This window comes from Artibeus jamaicensis, unplaced genomic scaffold (genome assembly GCF_021234435.1).
Source record: "Artibeus jamaicensis isolate MK-2021 breed Jamaican fruit bat unplaced genomic scaffold, CSHL_Jam_final contig_465, whole genome shotgun sequence".
Classification (NCBI taxonomy): Eukaryota; Metazoa; Chordata; class Mammalia; order Chiroptera; family Phyllostomidae; genus Artibeus; species Artibeus jamaicensis.
In genome coordinates, this window is record NW_026521843.1 from 2841548 (window position 1) to 2862850 (window position 21303).

The 21303-nt window shown below is 53.7% G+C and overlaps 1 protein-coding gene across 2 annotated transcripts in view; it reads right to left on the reverse strand.

Moving 5' to 3' along the window:
• Positions 1 to 21303, reverse strand: part of MBOAT2 (membrane bound O-acyltransferase domain containing 2) — a 65732-nt gene that overhangs the window by 39075 nt on the left and 5354 nt on the right. For both annotated transcript variants that reach the window (XM_053667159.1, XM_053667158.1), the window contains exon 2: positions 2832 to 2977. In XM_053667159.1, coding sequence (XP_053523134.1) covers positions 2832 to 2977 — 146 coding nt within the window. The remainder of the gene's footprint in view (positions 1 to 2831; positions 2978 to 21303) is intronic.

The window sequence follows — 21303 nt, forward strand, 5'->3', positions numbered from 1 at the left end:
CGAGTGACACACCCAAAGTCACCCAGCTGCCCGGCCAAGGCGCCCAGAGTGGAGTCAGGTCTGTCTGACCTACAGTGGAAGGTCCCTCATACTACCTACACTGTCACCAAAGACAGTTAAGAAATTAGGAAAGTATAAGTTAATTCTTAGCTGAAGGGACATTGTAAATGATACTCCAAGGAAAAAAGGAAAGGCTGAGCCCAACAGAGGCGGCAGGACAGCCCACTCTGCGTTCAGAGGGCTGCCAGACCGCCCTCCCGGGGGCGGAGGGGTGCTGTCAAGCTCTGTCACCTTCGAGGCTAAAATCACCAAGTGCCCAAGCAGCAGAGGGGAGGCCTCGGCCTCCCTGGTCACACCGACAAGCACAGGGATAGCACACCTGGTACAGGGCAGAAACAATCTCCCTTCCCAGAAAAAGGAATGAAAACGAGGCCTTCCTTCAAGAAAAGAGCAGAGCACTCTATTTTAAAGCCCTGCTTATCACGTTGAATTTGAAATGAGCAGGAGTACTTGACCTTTGGGCAGGTTCCTCGAGTCACAAAGCCCCTGGGAAAGGCAGGGCCCTTGAGCACAGCGACGGTGCCCCCCCCAGCCACACCCTTCCATCTCCCCCCCATTTATAAGCCCCTCCATGTGTCCCTAAACTAAAAGCCTTCCCAGAGGACTCCCTAAAATATGCTATGTCCAAATACACACTGAATACTGACCTATCTCACAGTGGAATGTGCACCCTGAGAGGTGCTCCGGGAAAGTGCGTCAGGGAGGGATAAAATAAGAAGGGTGGTGTTCCCAGAGCTGTTCCAGCCGGTGGCAGGAGTGTGGGTGTCCGCCTCATTATTCTGTTACTTCTATACTTAAAAAGTGCCATAATAAAAAGGTAAAGCGCACGCACACGCGCACACACACTACGGCACGACATATTACAAGAATTGTACACAGAATCACCTGCAAACCCTAAGAAAATTCTGATTATATAAACTGATGCTACCAAGGAGGTGGAAAAGACCGTATTGGCTCTAAATGAAGATGCAGAGACCAGGACCAATAAAATGGCCTTGGTCCAGTCAAGACAGCATGAAGTAAACGAAACAAAGTGGAGTCATTTATGTCACCTGAGACGGCTGCCAGGCAGCCGCGACACTTTGGTTCAGGAGGGAAACCACCTAAGTCAGAGTAGACACATCTGGCGAGGAGACACACCCAAGATACCTGCCCACGTGGTCAGAACAGCGGGGTCTGCAGAGCGAGACCACCCACAGATGGGCTCCTGGGGAAAGTCCCCACTCGCCATCAGGAGTGCCAAGACACTAACCAAGAGACCCAGAAGGGTGGGGTGCACCACTCCCAAGGGCATAACGGAGGCAGGCCCCAGACCGCGGCTGAGACGGCCGAGCTCCACACCCCGGAGGGCCGCTCCACGCCACGCTGGTCTCCCCTGGCGTCGGCCACTGGGGGCTCTGCCCTGCTGGACTGGGGACGTCGTCTGCCCCCTGCCCACCTGGCTCTGGAGACCCTTCCTTGCAAAGCGCTGATGACTCCCTTCCCACCGTGCTGTCTCCCAGAACTGCAGAATGAAACTCTGGGACCCGGGTTCGTTACCCCTACTGATTGCTCTGTGTGTGTGTGTGTGTGTGTGTGTGTGTGTGTGATTCCTTAGACTGTCAGGGTGTGAGTAGGACATTAATGTGTGTTGATGTTCTACTCTGAGTGGACCTGTGTTCGATAAAAGCTGAGTGAAGAGCAGAGTTACCGTGTGTGACTCTGGTCCATTCCTTGGTGCCGGGCTCATCAGCCGACTCACAGGAAAGACTGTGTCACATACGTGTACTCGTGACAAGAGATCACACTCGGATCTGAAGACGACACACAGTGTCTATCAGGAGACTGGTCACCGGGCAATATGGGAGGGACTGATTAATTTTCACAGGTTTCTAGGAAACATGGCAATCGCCAGAGGCAAACAATAGATGAAGAAGTCTTGTCTATTCCAGCGCTCACAAGAGTCAGAAACAGCACCTAGAAGGGATGCAGAGGCGTCACCCAAGTCCCACAGATGCTCCCCCACAAGAGCGGCCACTGAACCTCCAGGCAGGGGGTGTGTTTCCGGGCTCTCGGGGAACTTCGATCCCGAAGCAGAGTCTGCGGAAAGAGCAGGCCCGGACGGGGTCTAGTGCGTGGGAGCCAGCGGCCGGCAGCACAGCGCCCCCTGCAGGGGAGACGCAGAAGCAGCCTCTGAGCAGCCTTCCCACTGAGGTCTCTGCTCCTAACTCTTCTGTCTCACGGCTGGCCGCGGGCACCAACAGTGAGGTGGCACTTCAGAATGCAAACCCTCGGGGCAGCCCGAGGACACACCCAGAGAACGTGCCAGGGGTCATAAATAAGAGCTTTCCATCATAAATAATTCTTCCCACCAAAACAAACAGAACACCTCAGCTTGCTAATGGCAGGCTCTAACACATGGGGGTACAGTTCCACCAGTGGGTTTGACCGGACTCGTAAAAGTCACTTGCAGAGAAATTTTTTAAAAATTAACTATTTTAAATGGTTTCTTTGTCTTGGCATAAAACACCTACAAAACAGGTGAAAAGAACGATTCATGATGGAATAAAACGTCTCCACCCTTCGCCTGCCCTCGTTCATGAATTATGAACAGTCGCCTGCCCCGCGCCCCGACTGAAGAGACAGAGCCCATGCTCCACTCTTTGTTGTCTCTGTTAAAGTAAAAATTGTAAAACACTGTAAGTAAATACAAGCACAAAGCCCCACAGCATGCATCTTGCTACACACCCCATTCACAAAGATGTCCAAAGTCTTCAAATAAAAATACTTACCATCCAAAGCAAAAAAGTGCAAGATAAAGGCCCAAAAGGGTAGCAACAACATGTCTTATAAAAGAGCTCGTTTTGCTTGAATGCAGGTAGGTTCGGAACCAGACAGCTGCCAGCAAGGCAGAGAGCTGGCCCACCACGAAGTTGACCTGTGAAGGGAAATGAAAAGGCCAGGTCAGCAACACAGATGGAAATTTTTTCATGTGATATCATCTAAAAATTCTCAGAACCAAAAGGCCGTGTAAAATCAAGACCTTCCATTTTATAAGAGAAAGAAGCACAAACAGAAATCAGGGGCCTTCCCGGGATGACAGTCTCCAGTCCACGGTGGCGGCCAGTGCACCTGTCACTTGGCAGGGCAGGTGCTGCCCAGCTCAGGAGGAGGCCTAAGGGATGCCTGGGAGGGCGGGGTGGACACAGGGTCAGACACGGGGTGGACGGCGAGGCTGCCCGTGGCGCGAGGGGAGAGACTTGTTGAATGACGCAGACAAGCCTGCAACTGGGAGAAAACAAGAGCTGAGTTTCTCCAAAGGTCCCCGGGGTCAAGGTCTGGCCAGGATCCCTGAGGGCCTGGTGGGACCCGTGTGCTCCCGAGGGTTTGTGCCCATCCCGGCGAGGAGTCGAGGGGATGCTGAGGGCCACCCCCATGGGAACCAGTGGGAACCAGCGTCTCAGTTCTGCCGGTTCTCAAGGACGGCTGAGAAGGGACGCAGGACCGCATGGCTGACAACAGAGGAAGGAGCCTTGGGAAAGCGGCGAGGGGGGCGGGTCCACTCCCAAGCCCACCGATGTCAGCTTCACAGTCCTCCTAACTCACTAGGAACGACACCGCCCTTCACTCGCAGAAACGAAATGCACGTTGATGACAGAGCCCTTTCCTCCCCCTCAACACTTCTTTCACCCTAGAAAAATAATGAAGTAAACAGCTACAAATAAAACTCTTTACGGCATGTGAGGAGTCAAGAATGATCTCCATTTCACTCTCATAAAGTATTCTCATAAAACCTTAAGTAAAATATGTCTAAAAATGTACAAACAAATGAAAAATCCATTTGACATCCGGACGTGCAGAAACCAGGTAACCACCGAGCAGAGTCACTGCTCCGAGAGCCTCAGGCACCCGCAGACCAGGGCGCGCCCGCGCAGGCGCAGACCCGCAAAGGCGTCTGCCCAAAGGCAGGCGGCCCCACACGCTTCCTCGCACGACAAGGAGAAAATCGGTTGAACACTGTTGTTCAACTGTTCTCGGAAAGAGACTCGATACAAGCAAAATGTCTTCCATCAGGTCCTTGGCACTGCCTCTAACCTACAGGAATAGAACAGCATTTTAAAAAATATTTTAAAAAGATTTTATGTATTTATCTGTAGAGGGGAAGGGAAGGAGAGAGGGAGAGAAACATAGATGTATGGTTGCCTCTCATGTGTCCCCCACTGGGAACCAGCCTGCAACCCAGGCATGTGTCCTGACTGGGAATTGAACTGCCATCCTCTGGTTCGCAGGCCTGAGCTCAATCCACTGAGCTACGACAGCCAGGGCTAGAACAGCATTTTAATTGAGTGGAAAGTACATCTGAAAACAAATACTTTTAAAAATGTTATTTCTTTCCTCCTGGCCGCAGCCATGGGGAAAGAAAGGTGTCACAGCCATCGGGTAAGCCTAGGCGGACGCTCACAAGCACGTCCAGGGGCCACGGAGGCGATGGCCGTGGGACGCGAGGCCCTCCCCGGGCGCACTGCTGGCAGAACCACCCGCTCTCCGCGCTCCAGGCCCCACCCCCACCCCACTCTGCCCCGCCAGGCCGGATGAGGTGCGCAGGCTGCGACACGAGGCCACGTAAGTTTACATCACAACTCCTGTATTCACGTGGCTGTGACGGCCGCGAGCACCCTGTTCCCAGGACGCGACCGACGGCACACCTGGCCCTTAGGGTGCAAACCAGCCGCCAGTTGGCCGAAGCCCCCCGGCCTGCCGCTGAGGAGCGAGCTGGGCACCGCTGTGGCCTCTAAGAGTCCCGGGTTCTCATGGGGTTGGTGCAGGGTCCACGCACAGATTCTTTGAGGCCATCCTCACGACCTGTTCCAGGAGGCTGTCGGGAGGAACACTGCTACCCAGCGGGCCACCAGGCCGGTCCACAAGCACAGGGAGACACGAGGGCTGACATCGGCAGGCTGAGAGCGGTGGCCTTGGAAAGGGCCCCAGGTCCCACCACACTAGGTGGTCCTCGCGTGCAGCCTAGAGAGGGCGCGACACTCCGGCTCCACCGTTACTGCTAATGTGTCACGTTTATAAAATTCTTACCTAATAAACAATTTAGGCCAGAAATAAATACTTTAATTTTAGAGAGAGAAGAGACAGAAAGAGGGGGAGAGAAACACTGACGTGAGAGAGATACACGCACCAGTTAGTTATCTCTCGTACGTGCCTCAACAGAGGACCGAACCCATGACCCAGCCATGGGCTCTGACTGGGAATCGAACCAGCGACCTTTTGCTTTGCAGCCCAATATCCAACCCACTGGACCACACTGGTCAGGGCTGAAAAATAAATACTTTTCATATTAATAACTACTCACATCTGAAAAGCTTCTTACAGTGTAAAAACTTCCAAGTATCTCTAATTCTACAAAAATACATAGCGCATCTTGCAGGCAAAGGAGTGAAGACGGGCGTCAGTCCTGGGGTGGCCTAGTGGCTTTGGACTCCGATGAGAAAGGCACACACGTGCTCAAGGGACCGCAACCGGGTCACCAGCATCCAAAACTAATCAAACCTAACACTGGGGCACTTCAGTCTCTGCATTTCATTGTATGTTATCATTCAATAAACATTTTTCAAGACATGATTGCCAAATTGAGAAATTTGATGATGTATAAATTACCCTTGAACTTGGTGGCTTAAAAACAACATTCCTTTTGCTCTTGAACCTGCAACATGACAGCAGTCGGGCAGGAGCACATGCTGCTCTGCTCGGCGCTGGCCGCGCACTGAATTTACGCAAAGGCTCGTCACATGCCGACAGCTGATGCTGGCCGCGCTCTGTGACCTGAGCCCAGGCTGCAGGTGGAAACACCTGCACGGCCCCTCTGTGCGCCCTGAGCTCCCCCACGACACGGCGGCTGGTGACGGCATGAACAAAGGAAAACCTCACTCAGGGCGGCATGGGGAAGCCCTGAAGGAGGAGCTCTTGTGCACGCCGCACCCGCTGCAGCTTGCCGTACAAGTCCGGGTAGAAGGAAGCTTACTTTACTCCCCAGCAGGAGGGGAGGAGTTTCCCCTTACCCAGCCCCAGTCCCGCTAAAGAGAAGCCACAGCAACCCCAACTCTCACTGCCCCCCCAGTGTGGGCCTTTGCTGGTAATGGCCCCTCCCCAGGTCCCCCTTTTTCTCTGTAAAATAGTGCTCCCCTCCTTTGTTCTCCGCACTTGCCTATAGTTCACCATAGTTTGCATGTGCCAAATCGCTGATTCCTCTGCCAAACCCTAATAAACTCATCTGCTGGTAAAATAACTGGCTATTTTATCGTTAAGGTCAAGACTGGATTTCAAGGACAAGCACGAGGGGGGAGGGGGAGAGAGAAACAGAGCCACGCACACCGGTGGAAAGCTGCAGCCTGCTAAGGAGTTAACCCAGAGCCACCGAGCCTCACTCCCACTCGCCCCCACGCCACCGTTAGCTGCAGCAGTCATGCAGTCATAAACCTGTCCAGGTTCAAGGGCAAGGGGAAAAAATTCCTCCCTTGGAAGGGAGTGACGAATACTGAAAATGCTGCTGTGACCGTTTTTGGAAAATAAAACCTACCACGGTTGAAATATAAAGTCGAGAAAAGTCTCCGAAGATGTGGGTGCAAGAGAAAGAGAGAGAATTCGCCTGAGACGCCACTGCCCAACAATGAGAGTTCCAGAAAGGAAGCAGCACCGAGGAAAAGGCAGGCACGATGCTAGCTAAGAAATAATTCCAGAGGATTCCCCAGAGCTAAAGAACGTGAGTCTCTGAACTGAACGAACTCACCAAGTACCCACGCAAAGTGAAATTTAAGGACATCCAAGACAGTGGGAGACCCTGTGAATTTCCAGGAAAGAAAACGAGGCTGACACAGTGGAGAGAAGAGACTCACGTCCGACTTCTCCCACCAGCCACAGCACATGCTGAAAAACACCGGCTCCGCGCCTCAGGAGTCAGAGCACACACCTCGGGTGAGTGTCTGCCAGGTGACATTTGAGTTTGCCAGGGAAATCATGGCCGGAAAAGACCAGGAAGCCCCGGGGAGAAGTAAAAGAAGAGTCATCTCACAGTTAAAACAGGTCCCGGTCTCCCCAGGGAAAGGGGCGGAGCAGTGTGCCCCCGTCACCTGTCGCCTGCTGGGCCAGAGACCAGGTGACAGAGACCACCGGCGGGGCACGGGCACTGCGGGAGCTCTGACCAGGGACGCTGCACGGAGCAGCAGGCGGAGCGGCTCACCGCTGTTAGGAACGGCACCTGCCGCTGACAAGGGCTTACTTACCATGTTCTTAAGTTTTAGGGGCATGCGCATTCTTCCACAACATACTAACTTTTCATATTCATGTGTTTGACCCCCCAAAAAGCTTCACTATACTTTTTCCATGTTAATTTCTCCACCTCTGCCTTTACTTTTTAATGAGAAAACACTCCCTAATGTTAACATTCTTAAATCCCCGCCTCTGTGCAGGGGGCAGAAAGGAGACAGCCCGGCCAGGTGCAACAAGGTGCCCGGGGCGAGTGTTGTCTGGCTCAGCTGGGCGCCTCACTGGGGCAGAAACTGTGCCACTGTTGAGAAATCTGTAAAAAGATTTGTCTCCACTTCCCTTCCTTGGTGTCCACCTTTCATATCCCACCCCCCGGGTCTAAAAAGACGGGAAGGCACAGCCCTGTCTCTTGACTGCACAGACCACACCCTCCCCACGGATGTCTTCCTCCAACGTCTCCCGTGACCGCCCAGGCGAGCGCTGCAGACGGTGCGTGGTCAGTTGGAGAGACGATGCGCAGTCCCTCCCCAGAAGCTCCTGGTCTGGGCTAGGGAGCACGCAGGAAAACTGGCACGGGGCAGCAAGTGGCGGTGCCCACGGCAGCAGTGGCAGCGGTGAAGGCTGACAGCTACGGAGCGCTCCTCCTACCTCCCACCCTCTGCAGAGAAAATGCCTTGCAGAGGTCCCCACACGACAGGCACTATTTGTTAGGGACCCTCCTGGGCCTCGTGTTCCTTCTCCTGTGGATACTCCCACCCACCCCACCCCCATGGGAGAAGGCGCAATGTCATCCTCACTAAACCTCTGGGCCTTCCAAGGGCTGCAGACGCCCAGCTCTGCCCGTGCTGGGGGAGTGACAGTAACTCGGGGACAGTCCTGGGAACTCCGGGCAGCAGCACATCCAAGGCACACAGTCCGACGCAGCCTGGACCCGGAAGGCTGACGATCGGACCCACGTCTGCCAGGTCCGGCGCCCCCTCTCAGCCAGGTCCGAACCTGGTGGGGGCAGGCTGCTGACCCCTGAACCCTGAAAAGCCAACACTGCCACAGCCTCTGTTTCACCCACGAGGGACCGGCGGCTTTCACAGGTTCAGTGTCAAGCTCCCGGTTCCCTACCATCACCTCGGAGACCACTGCCTCTTGACAGGAGAAAAACAGGTTCCCACACTGATACTGACTAATCTTAAGCTGAACTACAAAAACGAAACAGAGGTTAGAGCTAAAACACGTCGCCCATTTTACCTTTTGCTGCTGATAAGTTACATTTAGTTAGCTTAAAGAATGAAACCTAAAAAGCAGAAACCATCGCCAGGCTCATAGTTTATTCACACAAGTGACAGATGTTTACTGAGCACCTGCCACATGCCAGGCACTGTTCCAGGGACCAGGCCTAGTCAGTGCAGAAAGCAAAGTCCCCGCTCTCGTGGAGACTATACTTCAGTGAGAGAAACAAACGATAAACAGGGATGTGTAGCGACAAGGTGTGTAACATAATGAAGGTCAACATTTTAAAAACTGGACACAAAGAGCCCTCTGACAGGGAGTTCCAATGTCGGAAGGGGACATCAGACAGCCTCCGTGACCGCCTGAGCAGGAAGCTGCAGGAAGCGAAAGGAGGAAGCCACCAGCCAGCCAGGCAGCAGGAATGTCAAGTGCAAAGGCCCAGAGGTAGGAACACGCTGAAAACACCCGAGGAACTGTGAGGAGGCCGGTGTAAGTGACAGCGAGGAGAAGAAGCAGCAGGACGTGGGGCCAGAGAGGTTGGCAGGGCCGCTGTGACGGCTGAGAGGGACATGTGGTGCGTGCTCTTGGCGCTGGGTGTCTGCCTGCCTGCCTCCACAATACACCCCCAAAGCAGAGCGGCACCGTGTGTTTCTTCTCTTCCCGCCGCAGAAAAACCAAGGGCACGTGCAGTTGGCCCTCCACCTCTCACGCGGCAGGGCCAGCTGACGGACAAAGGACGAGTGGGAGGCTCTGCTCACTAAAACCTCGTTTCAAGTGGCTCATTGTGACCCTGTGCATGAGGCAGCAGACACTCAGGCCTGAGCGTCCTGTCCAGTGTCCTGTGTCCCCGAGGCAGCGGCATGGCCCTTTTCACGGTGAGTCTGACTCTCCTGACGCCTAACAAACCGCAGTGAGAACATGGAAAGGTTAAGCATAACAGTGAAATTCTGCAAGTGCTTTTAGGCAACTGATTTGTTTAAAAAGAGTGGGGGACCCCTACTAGTAGACTTCCAACTGGCTCGGAGGCTTAAAAACTAGCTTTTCTAAGATGCGGAAGCTTTATGGCCACCAACTGGTATGCACCACCACCATCCAAGAAGTGCCAGCAACTCGGCATCTCTGGGCCAGTGAAAAGAAGAGTAGTCTTGGGCCACACATTAAGTGCACAAACACTAATGAAAACTGATGAGCAAACAAAAGGTTCAAGTTCACTGACAGTTTTGGGTGGGGCCACATTCACTGCCATCCTGGGCCACATGCAGCCTGCGGGCTGGACACCCCTGAAATCTAAAGGGTGTAAGAATGAAGAAATAAAAGAAGGGAAAGCATAATTAAAGGAGAAAATGAACAAATAATAGTTTAAGAAAAAAGGAAAAGTTCTCATAGCTGTTAAAAAAACAGTGATTTTACATATTGTTTCAAAATAATCAGGTGTATGCGCCAACATACAAATGAGGAATTTCGCTGTGAAATCGGATGGCAAAAATCATACACGACCGAGGAGTAATTAAGCAGCCACACATCCAAATGATGGGTGGGTTTTGGAAAGCCACTTAACAGAACTGGAGATGACTCTCAAAAAGTAATAACGAAAGATCACAAAAATTTTATACTCAGCATATGCCCAATTTTGTTTAAATAAACATTACAGTCACTGAACCAACGCTACAAAATTTTTTAAGGTCTAACAAGATTAGATTATTCTATAATCCCATTACTTGCAAAACTATTTAGTGTGCTACCTTAACCTTAAAACAAAGGAAACTTTAAAAACTGCATTCAATTTTTATGCAGTTCCATTAAGTCACGACAATGACCTTTATTGATGAAAAAACGCTGCTTGGGAATGCCGCGCATCTTGTGCCAGCAACATGAGCGGAACCGGGAGCCGTGCCCCCCTCGGCCTGGCCAGGAGCAACACCCTAACGCACACGGCAGCATCTGTGACGAACCACACACAGCGCACAAAGACAGGCCAGAAACACAAGGAGTGAAGCAAAGCCTCAAAAAGAACTGAGTTCCCCAAGACGCATTTTGTTCTCGCTGACTGAAGAAATGGTTTTCATGGACACGTCTCAAGAAGAGGACACCCGCTGGTGCGAACCATCGGAGGGAAACCCGCATCTGTACAGCGGGGACAGGGCTGCCAGGGCTGGGGACCCGGACGCGGAGACTGGCCCAGCCGGCACTCGGCCCTGGCTCAGTGTTGACTTCAGCGCCCAGTTGTTAGATGCCCAACCCAAGCCAGCAGCCGGCAGGCCCTTCTCCACACCACCTGTGGCAACGCGCCACGTGGCCCTGGGCAAGCTTTTTGTCTCACGCCGGACTCCCAATCAGCCGGCGGAGCACAGTGCGTCCACCGCGCCTGCGGAAACCGTGCCCGGTGCACGCCTGGCGGTTTCTACCATTGTCTCAACTGTACTTTTGACAGAGGACGCTGGTGACTGAATCGGCACTTCTTTATGTCTGTGCACACAAGTGCACAACGGAGGCAAAGGCGGCAGATCTCCAGACAGCACGCCAACACCGCGATGCTCTACAGAGGGCGAGACGCGGACTCCAACTTTCCGACCCGGCTTCCCACCCCAGGAGCACTGGGAACGCTCACATGCAAGCCCGTGAATTCCACACAGAAGACTCAGGGGGGGTTGCGCCTAAGTCACTGAAGTGCCGCTGTTCACACTCCAGCCATGTGAAGAAAGAAGGGCATGTCTCCAGTGGCCTAGGGGGAGTGGGCTAATGACCGCCACTGTCCAGAAACGGAACTGGCTGCCTCAAAAGGAGCAGGCTCTCATTCGAGCGGGATGCAGGGAGGAGCCCTGGAGCGCCCACGGGCGTGCACAGGCGGCTTCACTTCCCGAGAGCAGCTCGCAGCACCGGTGCCAGGCCAGTGACCACGGACCAGCGCAGAGTGCTCTGGGATGCAGACTCTTCACATATGAAACACCTTTGCCTTTTCATCAGCTGCACCATCAATCGGGCCCTGCCAGTCTACCTTCTGATCTCAGCCACACGCAGCCATGCCCCCACCCACCCCCACCGCCCCCGCCACCCACCAGTGTTTGTGGAGGGAGCGAGCCTGCCTCGCTCTCCCTTGCAAACTGGTTCCTCCACCAGCAGCCGCACTCTTGCTGAGCCACCAGCACCTGTTCCCTTCCACATTTGGGCTCCAACACGACTGTGCCCTGACCATCCAACCCCAGGTTACAGCGCTCTCTCCCCAGATGATTCCAGACTGTGGTGAGCCTGCCCTACCCTCCCACCCCACAGAGCTGTGGCTGGGCACCGCCCCAGAAGGAGGCATTCACCAACCACCCCCACCCACCTCCTTGGAGCCATGTGACAAAGCTCCAGCAGAAGGAATGTGAGTTGCAGGGCTGTGTGTGTGCCACTTCCGGCCAACAGCTGTGACCACGGGGGTGGGGGGGTCCCTGTCCTGCCTGCTGGATGACTGGAAGGCTCCACATTCTCGAAGCAGGAGCCCCGGAGCAGCAGCAGCAGGAATGTCACCTGTGACCCAGCCACACTCACACATGACTCAGCCCCAGCCAGGACCCACTGAATCAGAAAGCCTGGCCATCCAGCCCAGAGGTCCACGTTGGCAAGTGCCGCAGGGGACCCGCAGGCAACACTAAGGGCCGCGCCCGTGGCCAACCAGCATCGCGCAGGCCGGTGGTAAGGCCCCACCTACTGTCCCACTACCGAGTGGCAGGAGGTGTTGGAAGGAACACGGGTCTCTGTGCGACCAGCGGAGTAGAGCTGCCCGCTGAGCTGGACAGTTCACACCCAGACTGTCACAGGAAAATAAACCTCTGTTATCTTTAGGCCACCGACATTGTTGGGGCTCTGTTACAGGAGCCTCATCCTAATGAATCCGGACACATCTCTCTTCCGATGGTCACAGATGTGCTGTTAACAACAGTCGGGCTTGCCCTTCCCACTGGCCGGGAAGTGCCAGAGCCAGAACCAACTCCTACGCATCTCAGCACCTCCCCAGGACCCAACAACACCCCTGCCTACACCACAGGCTCCACACACATCTACGGACCAGCATCTGAAGTGGCATCAGACTTTCCTTTTTAAAAACGCTCCCAAGGTCCCAACATTTACTACAGACTAAAACTCCCAAACCCACACGGATCCCCAGAATAATGCCCATTTGTCAAAGGTTTGTCCTCTGCACCCCTACCGCCTAGTCTCCTGGTCCCCAGCTTCAGAGAGGGGTGTCGACTTTGATCCTGCCTCCGACCGCTGCCGTGAAGCCACCGCGATGCACAGAGCGCTCAGCGTTCCTTGCTGACCGCGCCTGCCGCTGCCCGAACTGTCCCACCGGCCCAGGATGCCCCTGGGGAGCAGGCCCCTGCCTCCACTGCCCCCTCTTCATGAGACAAGGGCCAAACTCCAACACCAGCATTTACCAAATCTGAAGTCAGGGACAGAAAACAGGGAAAAGTAGTTTAATGCCCCCAATATTTCCAGAGGTTCCTATTCCAATAAAATCAGCAGAAAAAGGAAAACAGCTCGAGACCAGCCCTCAGCGCTGCTCCAGTCTATTTTATTGGACAGCTTTGCTGAAATAGTCCCAACGTCCTTTCCCCTTGAACATTCCAAGCAGAATTTTAAAAAATCTACCAGTGCTTTCTACCAAAAGCCATATACGTAACAAAGTTGTTTTGTAAATTACTTTCCAGTCCCACGTGGTAAAACTCTTGACCCGATGCCAAAAGCTTTCTTGGAACAGCGTATTCCTCCATTATTTTGTCTTTCCTGTACCTTGAAAGAGAAATCTGGCCCTTTAGAATGAATCCTTCCAATCCACATCGAAACGTCTACTGAGCATACGGATCGACGACGCCCGACATTCTGCTCTTCAGTTTTGACTAGTTTATCACAATTTCCACTCGAGTCTAGGGGGAGGCTGAAGCGCGATGTGGCAGAGCCAAATTTACCAACATTCCCCCTGGTAAACTGTGGCTTTAAAAACGTTTTCCAGGAACAGAAGGAGACGTAACTAGTCTCCGGCTGCGGCATGCGTGCAGCGACCGGGGCCGTGGTCTCCGAGGCAGGGTCCCTTGACTTTAGCTGCTGCCGGCTGAGGGTGCCCCCACCCTGCACTCTACCTCCATCCTCTCGGCCCCACTCGGACACCGAAAATCCCTGTCACTTGTGCTCTCGGTGTGCAGCTGACACGAACAGCCATGCCACCCTCGCACGAGGAAGGCACGCTATCACTCACGGTGAAGGACGCTGCAGATCAAACACAAACTCCACAGCATGAACAGCTAATGCAAGGCAAAGCATTCTGGCCACAACACCCTAATACACACTCTTAACCTGAAAAGCTGGCCCTGGCTGGTGTGGCTTAGTGACTGAGTGCCAACTTGAAAATCAAAGAGTTGCTGGTTCGATTCCCAGGCAGGGCACGTGCCTGGGTTGCAGGTCAGGTCCCCAATGGGCATTGTGGGAGAGGCAACCACACATTGATGTTTCACTCCCTCTTTCTCCCTCCTTTCCTCTTTCTAAAAAGTAAATAAAATCTCAAAAAAAATTTTTTTAAACAATGAAAAGGTAATCAAGACCTTTCCAAACACCCCTTTCTTCCCTACTAGCTAGACTTGTGTTTTAAAACGTCACACCCCGAAGGGAGCCTTGACAACCCAGACCAACGACTACGGGAACCGTGGACACGCAGAAGGAGTGAGGGGGGGCGCCACGTGCAACCCCAGCCTCCCCTGCAGCGGGGCGTTACCTCTCAAGGCTATTCCAAGATGTTACCTGCTCTGAATGAGAAGAACTAATGGTATAAAATTTAACTCAAACTTCTGGCCCTGGCTGGTGGGGCTCAGTGGGTTGCGTATCATCCCACAAACCGAAAGGTCACTGGTTTGATGCCCAGTCGGGACACACGCCTGGGTTGTGGGCCAGGTCCCCAGTCTGCGCGTCATACAGAAGCACACCTGTGCTTCTATATAATTAATTTCTAGGGCATGGATGCAGGCCTTTGTATTTTTCTTTGAAGTTTACTATTGCTCGGTAGATGCATTCGAGTCGATCTTTACGTACTCGGCACCCGAGAGGAGCGCTCTGGAAACCAGTGGCTTTGCCAAGGGCAGAACGCCCTCTCCATTCCGTCTCAACAAGGTATCGCTTGATGGTCTCTCGTGTGTTGTAGCTCTACTTACAACTTAGTTTCTAAAAGAAAATAAAATGATTCACTCTTCGGCTTGTTTGTATAAGCAGAAAGCTATTTTATCAGGATATACATGCACTGAGTAACTTAAACATATCTAAAATTATATAATACCTGTAACTTTGACCTTCCACAAACACTCACTTTGCAACAGGAAACCTCTAAGAACAAAGGAGGTTTCCGCGGGATTATGAATGAAAACAGAAAGGATGTTTCGTGCTTGCCCCATGCCTAGACAGGAGCAAGCAGGCCGGCCAGAGCCCTGGGCCTTTGCAGGGTGAGGTCCACCTGCTTGGCAGGTGGGGGTGGGAGGTCCTGGTTTCCTCACAGCCCAAGACACTGGTCGCCCGTGGAGGATCTGCTGATGACCACGCTACTGGGCAAAAGCCGGGCACCCCCACCCCGGACTGGCTGGTTGGAAGACGGGTTGGAGGGTGTGGGGCCCTCTAAGAGCAGAGAGGGCAGGCACAGCGCCTCCGTTCTTTCCAGGCCCACAGCCTCTCGCACCAAAGCCCCTGTTCCCCTGTTGTGATAACACACATTCAGACAGAGCTCCTCCTTCCGACCGCCCCTTGTCTCCCAGGCCATGATCGTCATCCGGCTGAGACCACCGTCCCTCACACAGTCATCCTCATTCCCTTTGGTCAGTCACATCCCCCCCCCCCAATCCCTCAATGCTTGGCACGTCTGTCTCCATTTAAGCAACCTGCCCGAAGTAAAGAAGTCAGCCAGAAGGAATCCTCGGCTTCCTTGCCTAAGAGAGACCCGCTGTGCACCCTCAGTGAGCCTCGAAGCCCAGGAGCTCACCCCTCGGGGCCACGCAGGGGGCCAGAGGTACGGCAGTGGCAGCTGGAGAGCCCAGGGCGGGCCGTGCCCTGGGCCCGATCTGAGGAGCTCTGTAGAGTCGAGGGAGGGCCTAAGCCAGGGAAAGGGCGCCGTCTTCTAGCCCAGGGGTGTGAGTGCCAAAGAGAGAGAGTGACAAAGTGACGTGTTCCCGGGAAAAAGATCTCTGAGGGCCCACAGAGCACTAAGTCCCACTCCAGAGCCTGGCTCCTGCCACCGCCCGCCACCTGGCCCGCTCCTCCCAGCAGCCATGGTTTGGGGAAAGTTGGGGACCCGTCGCATCAGCTGGCAGCCCCTGTCTCCTCTGCACCCGTGAGGCCAGCACACTGTGCAGCACGTGCCAGACACTTGCAAAACGGGTCACTGAGGAGGCACTGATGGACGGAAGGACCTGAGCGATGGGCACAGGTCTAATACAATCCTGTGCTCCCCACGACCACTGGCAAAGTGCCCACCTAGTTAGGGACACCCAGCACTGACTGGGCTCTCCCTGGGCTCTGCCCTCTACCTGCACCTCCCCCCCCACAAAGCCAACCACCACCCCAAGAGGCAGGGCCCCCACGTCCCCCTCACAGCCCAGGAAGCCATGGCTGACGCAGGCTCAGCCCGGGGCTGGCAGCATCGAGGTGCCCAGGCTCTGTGCCACGCCAGCCTCGTGAACCGCAGACACGCTCTGTGCCGATGAGGATCTGAGCAGGGGGGTCGCAGCATGAAGAAGAGGAGGCCCTGTGCTTGGAGGGAGTCACAGTGGCTAGGCGGCGCGACCTGTGCAGTGAGCAACAGCGGAGGCGTGGCAGGTGCTGGCAGAGCAGGCAGAGTGGGGCAGGTGGGAGGGCGGGCGTGTCAACAGGGCAGCTGGCTCACGGGCAGCTGGCTCACGGCAAACCGGGGGCAGCGGGGAGCGCGCTTCCCACTGCTTCCTAGAGTGGGAAGGACCCACAGCTGTCAAGGTGCCAGTGAAGAGACCCCCCAAAAGAGCCCTTCCCAAGAAAGAGAGAGGTGGGTGACCCTGGGCCCTGGCTCTGCAGAGGCAGAGCAGCGGCGGGCGCAGTCCAGAGCCGGGGGGAGGCCGCAGGACAGCCAGCCCATTACGCAGCGCTGCGGGGCGCAAGTAGGAGGCGCAGAGGAGTGGAGGCTCCACCGGAACGCCCCGCCTGAGGTGGGGGCGTGCACTGACCCCGCGTGAGCGTGCGCCTCACACACGCAACAGAGGCTCAGAAGGGGAGAGCCCAGTGGCTGGAAAGCAGGGGACGGAGCATCAAAAGCTTTGCCGAGGAGGCACAGGCTCTGGCTGAACACCGAAAATACGGGTGTGCTGGGCCAAGAGAAGGGCGGAGGGGATTTCAGGCCGAGGAAACAGCCTAGAAAGGCATGGAGCTAAAATACAGGAAGGTGCTGATGGCAACTGGAAGTAACTGGCGTGCGGCAGGCCCAGATTAAACCCCGGCGGCAGTGCTTCTACACGCGTGGCTCTCCCACCCCGTCTGAGAGAGGACAAAGGTGGGGGCGCGCGGGGTGCACAACAAGGAAGGAGCTGGCGGCCACCCTCTGGAGGCTGCCGCTGGTCCTCAAAGGTAATCAAGCGGCAGAACCGGGGGGGGGGGGGGGGGCCCACGCAGGGGAGGCCCACGTTCCGGAAGGGCCCCAGGGAGACTGCTGACACTGTCTACCCATGAGGCCACACCAACGGTCACTGGAGGCGCAATGACAGGACTGCAAGGACACACAACCAGCATCCGCGGAACACGAGCCCCGTGTCAGGGCCACGCTGCCCACAGTGCACCCTGCACTTTGTTTTTCCCAAACCTCACGATCATATCGTCAACGGCACAACGACACTGCCTCAGTCCAGCCGCAGCAGAGCCCAGGGCCCCGAAGGTGGGTAAGGCGTCGGCAATGGGTAACAGACGACATCACGCCTCAAAGGACAGTGAAGCTCCATCCGTCTATTGCAAGTACAAGCAGGTTTTTATATTTTCATTTTAGGTAGTGATTAACATTTGCAGGTGTATAGCATGATGAGTTAAGCAGAAAAAAATCAATACAGAGGTAATCAGGAAAAGTACAAGAATTTCCATAGTTTCAGTTATATTAAACAAAAATTGTTTTGACCAGGAGAACCATTAATCAGACAATTAGATGTAGCTTCATGTACAGAATTTGAAAGTCTTATTGAATATTAAATTTTCTCAGAATTTGTTATGGGGCAAAAGGATACGCTAGATTGAGTAGAGGTAATAGGAAATTTATTATAAGGCCTTTGTGATGTCTAACTTAGCTATCTATCCTTTTCTGTCTAAAATGTTTCTCTGTGTACTATAAACTGACTCTCTAGTAACTGTTTCTACGTGTTTAGTTTGTAATAGTTAACCAGCCCTTTTTTAATTTCTTTGCCTGTCTAATTGATATATATTCCTATTCAAGGTAAAGGAGGGGCTGTTACTCCAACAACTTTTAGACATTCAGGGGCTATTTCATTACAGGGAACTTTGTTCTCTGGTCAAGGAATTATTTTGTACAACTTCATTGGAATTATGTGAATCAATGAACCTGAAATATAAATGTCTAACAATTCCACCACCTTTTGATCACCCAAACAAACATGTAACTTGTTTTTCTTACTTCTCGTACACCATGGTGGTCCTGATCGACTTAAATTGCTCACACCAGGGTAATTTGTACAACTTGACATGTTTTCCCTAATGGTTAACAATTATATCGCCCTGGCTGTCGTACTCCCCTGTATAAGGGAGAGCGGAATCTGTGGAGATTTTTCCATCCTTTCAGGCAGTTCCGTGGGGAATACTAATGTTTTTCCCCTAAACTGTTTCTTCTTCTTGGATGATTTTCATAGGAATAAGTAAGTACAGTACAGTGTCCATACTCAGTAGCAAGAGTAAAATAATTAAAATAAAACAGCCAATTGTTAACCCATTTTGGATGCCACATTCTCCTCCAGGGAGACGGATTCCTTGAACTCGACTCCTCCGTGCCCGGACCTTGTCAGACAACGTGGTTGGAAGAGGACGTGGCATGACACTGCATGATATTTCGGAGGGTCTATGTTAACTGCTCCAACGCACGCATGTAAAAAGTACACCAGATTTTTATAACCCTGTAATGATAGGGAGAGTCTTTCGCAAATGTGCCCAGGTAGCTCCCCACCTCTGATGGCGGTGGTCAAACACGCAGGCTCCTGGCGCTCACCCAGGAGGTCCAGGGAGAGAACAGGTCTCTTTAGCAACGACCCCAGGTGACTGTTGGCACCAGCCGTCTCGGAGCTTAAACAGCCCTGGCGGCAGGCAGGACTGATGAGTCCTGGCTTCTCAAAGTTTGCACTGGATTTGGCCATTAGTGTTGGAGGCCGAGCCCCGATTACAATGGTTGTAAGCGACTAGGAATTAAGAAAACGGAAAAGCAAGAACTGGGGATTCTTTCCCAGCGCAGGGCTGGCGGGGAAGGGAAGGAGGGCGTGCACAGAGGCCTGGCCAGAGCCCCTACCCCGGTTCATCGGGTGGAGACTGTAAAGCATGGTGTATCAGTGGCCAGAGTGTTCAGGGCAGGAATACACGCCCTCCAACCCACTACCCACCTCGCTGCGCCCCGGGCACCCACCTGCCCTCTGGGAGGCGCACCAGCAAGAGGTACGGGGAGAAGGGATGCTCACCTGCCTGCACCAGTTCCCTCTCTCAGTCCACCACCTCCGGCTGGCTGGTCCCTCACTGGAGGCCACAGCTGCTCCCAGCAGGCAGCCCCCACAGCTCCCCTTCGGGTGCTGCTCCCCCGGTGTCTGCCCCAACCTTCCCCCTGCCCTGTAGGCCCAGTGCAGCTGGGACTGTTCCCCTAACCTGCCTGGATCTTAGGACCAAATGATTCTTTAAGTCTCCTCGGTTACCTAGTTCAGTCCGTCTCCTACCAGAACCCTGAATGATAGGAATAACATTAAACAGAATACGAATGCCAAATCCAAAATGCTTCTGTCGTTCAAATGAGCAAGCAGGCCCATCAGGTGGCATTCAGAAAAGATTTATGCGCGGTGCACTGGATGTGGGTGGGGAGGACGGTTAGGGCTGAGACGGGGAGGGAAGAGGGATACGGCGTTCGCACCTGTTCGGATGTCCCAATCAGCTCCCCCCCCCCCCGCCTTCCCACACCTGACATTTACCAAAGCGTGGCTTCAGGCTTCACCCCGTCACTCATAAAACCATCAGGAGACCACTCTCCTGAGGGCCGTGTTTGTGGCTTAAAGGAGCCGTGCGTAGCTCCGTCACTGCAGAATCCTGCCTGGCGAACTGGCCGCAGGCAGAAGCAGCCGCATGTAGGCTGTTTTGACTATGCCCCTGGAAAGCCAGCGCTTGCAGACCACAATCAACAGAGGCAGAGGTTATTTGTACCCAGCGAGGCAGTACTAACAGAGGGGGACAAAGAACCCTTGAAGCAGCAAGGAAGCAGAAAAACCACTTTTGACTCCAGATTCAAAACTGGACTGTAATCCTATTTGATCTCGGCGCAGGCATGCGGCTTACTAGGGGGCTCGTGCTTCCCTTCCCACTAAGGAAGCCCTGACGATGAAAAGTGGGTACCTGCGAACTTCCCGAAAGAGAAAGAGAAATAAATTCCACACACTTCAAAATTTATGAAGAGGCAAGAACTGTATCAAACACGTACGGGAGGAGCCAGGCACCTCACAGAGGCCGTGACGATCTCCACGACAACCCACAAGTAGGTCCTACTGACTGTCTGTACTGCACAGACGAGGACTGGGCTGACGGAAAAGTGCGAGAACGTGCCCAAGCGCAGCTCCAAACCCAGGCAACCCGGTGTTTCCCCGACCCCCCCCCCAGAGCTACTTCCTATCGACAAAGGGAAATGGCCTGCAGTTCAGGGAAGCCCACACGCCCTGCCAGTTTCTGGGCACGTGGTGTTCTGCTCAACTGCTTCCGATTATGCTGAGAGGCAGCTTGAACTGTACCGCTGAGAAGTCTTCAAAATGCATCGGACCACTGATTCCCTGTAGTTTTCATTGATATTCCCTCCAACTCAGTCCAGAAAGAATTTGGGGCAGCTTCCTTAGTTCACGAAACAAAGAATCGAGGGACTTTAAAAGGAAGCGCAACACACATCTTACACCAGAGAAAGCTCACCCATGTGCGTTAGATTAGCGATGGGGCCTGAGATGCGGGTAGGGTTCAAGCTCACACCCCCGGGGCCTCCCTGTGAACAGGACTCTGTCCCAGCAGGCCTCCCGGGTACCCCAGGGGTCCCCTGGGAAGACTGTGTTGTTTGTGGGGGTACAGAGGACATGAGAGGCACATTAGTTAAACATTTATGTCCTAAACCTAGAGCATCCAAATGGCCATTTCAAAATAAAGTTAATCCTCGACTGGCTTCTTTTATTGCCATTCACCTTCTTCTAAAGTTCGTATCCTTCAAAAGGCCCGATACTGAGAGCTTCACTTATTTCTTTATCTGGGAAATGGGGTTCATCAGAGTACAGCCTGGAGGGGGAGGAGAGAGGTTAATGTTTTAAACTTCTCTTCTCCCTAATATATCGCCTCATTTCACTGATGCTCTATCAGGGTGTCCCGCCCCCAGCCTGCGGGCTGCCTACGGCCCAGAATGGCCATGAACGCGGCCCAACACAAAATTGTAAATGTACTTAAAACCTTTTTTCGCTCATCAGCTTTTGTTAGTGTTTGCGTATTTAACATGTGGCCCAAGACAACTCTTCTTCC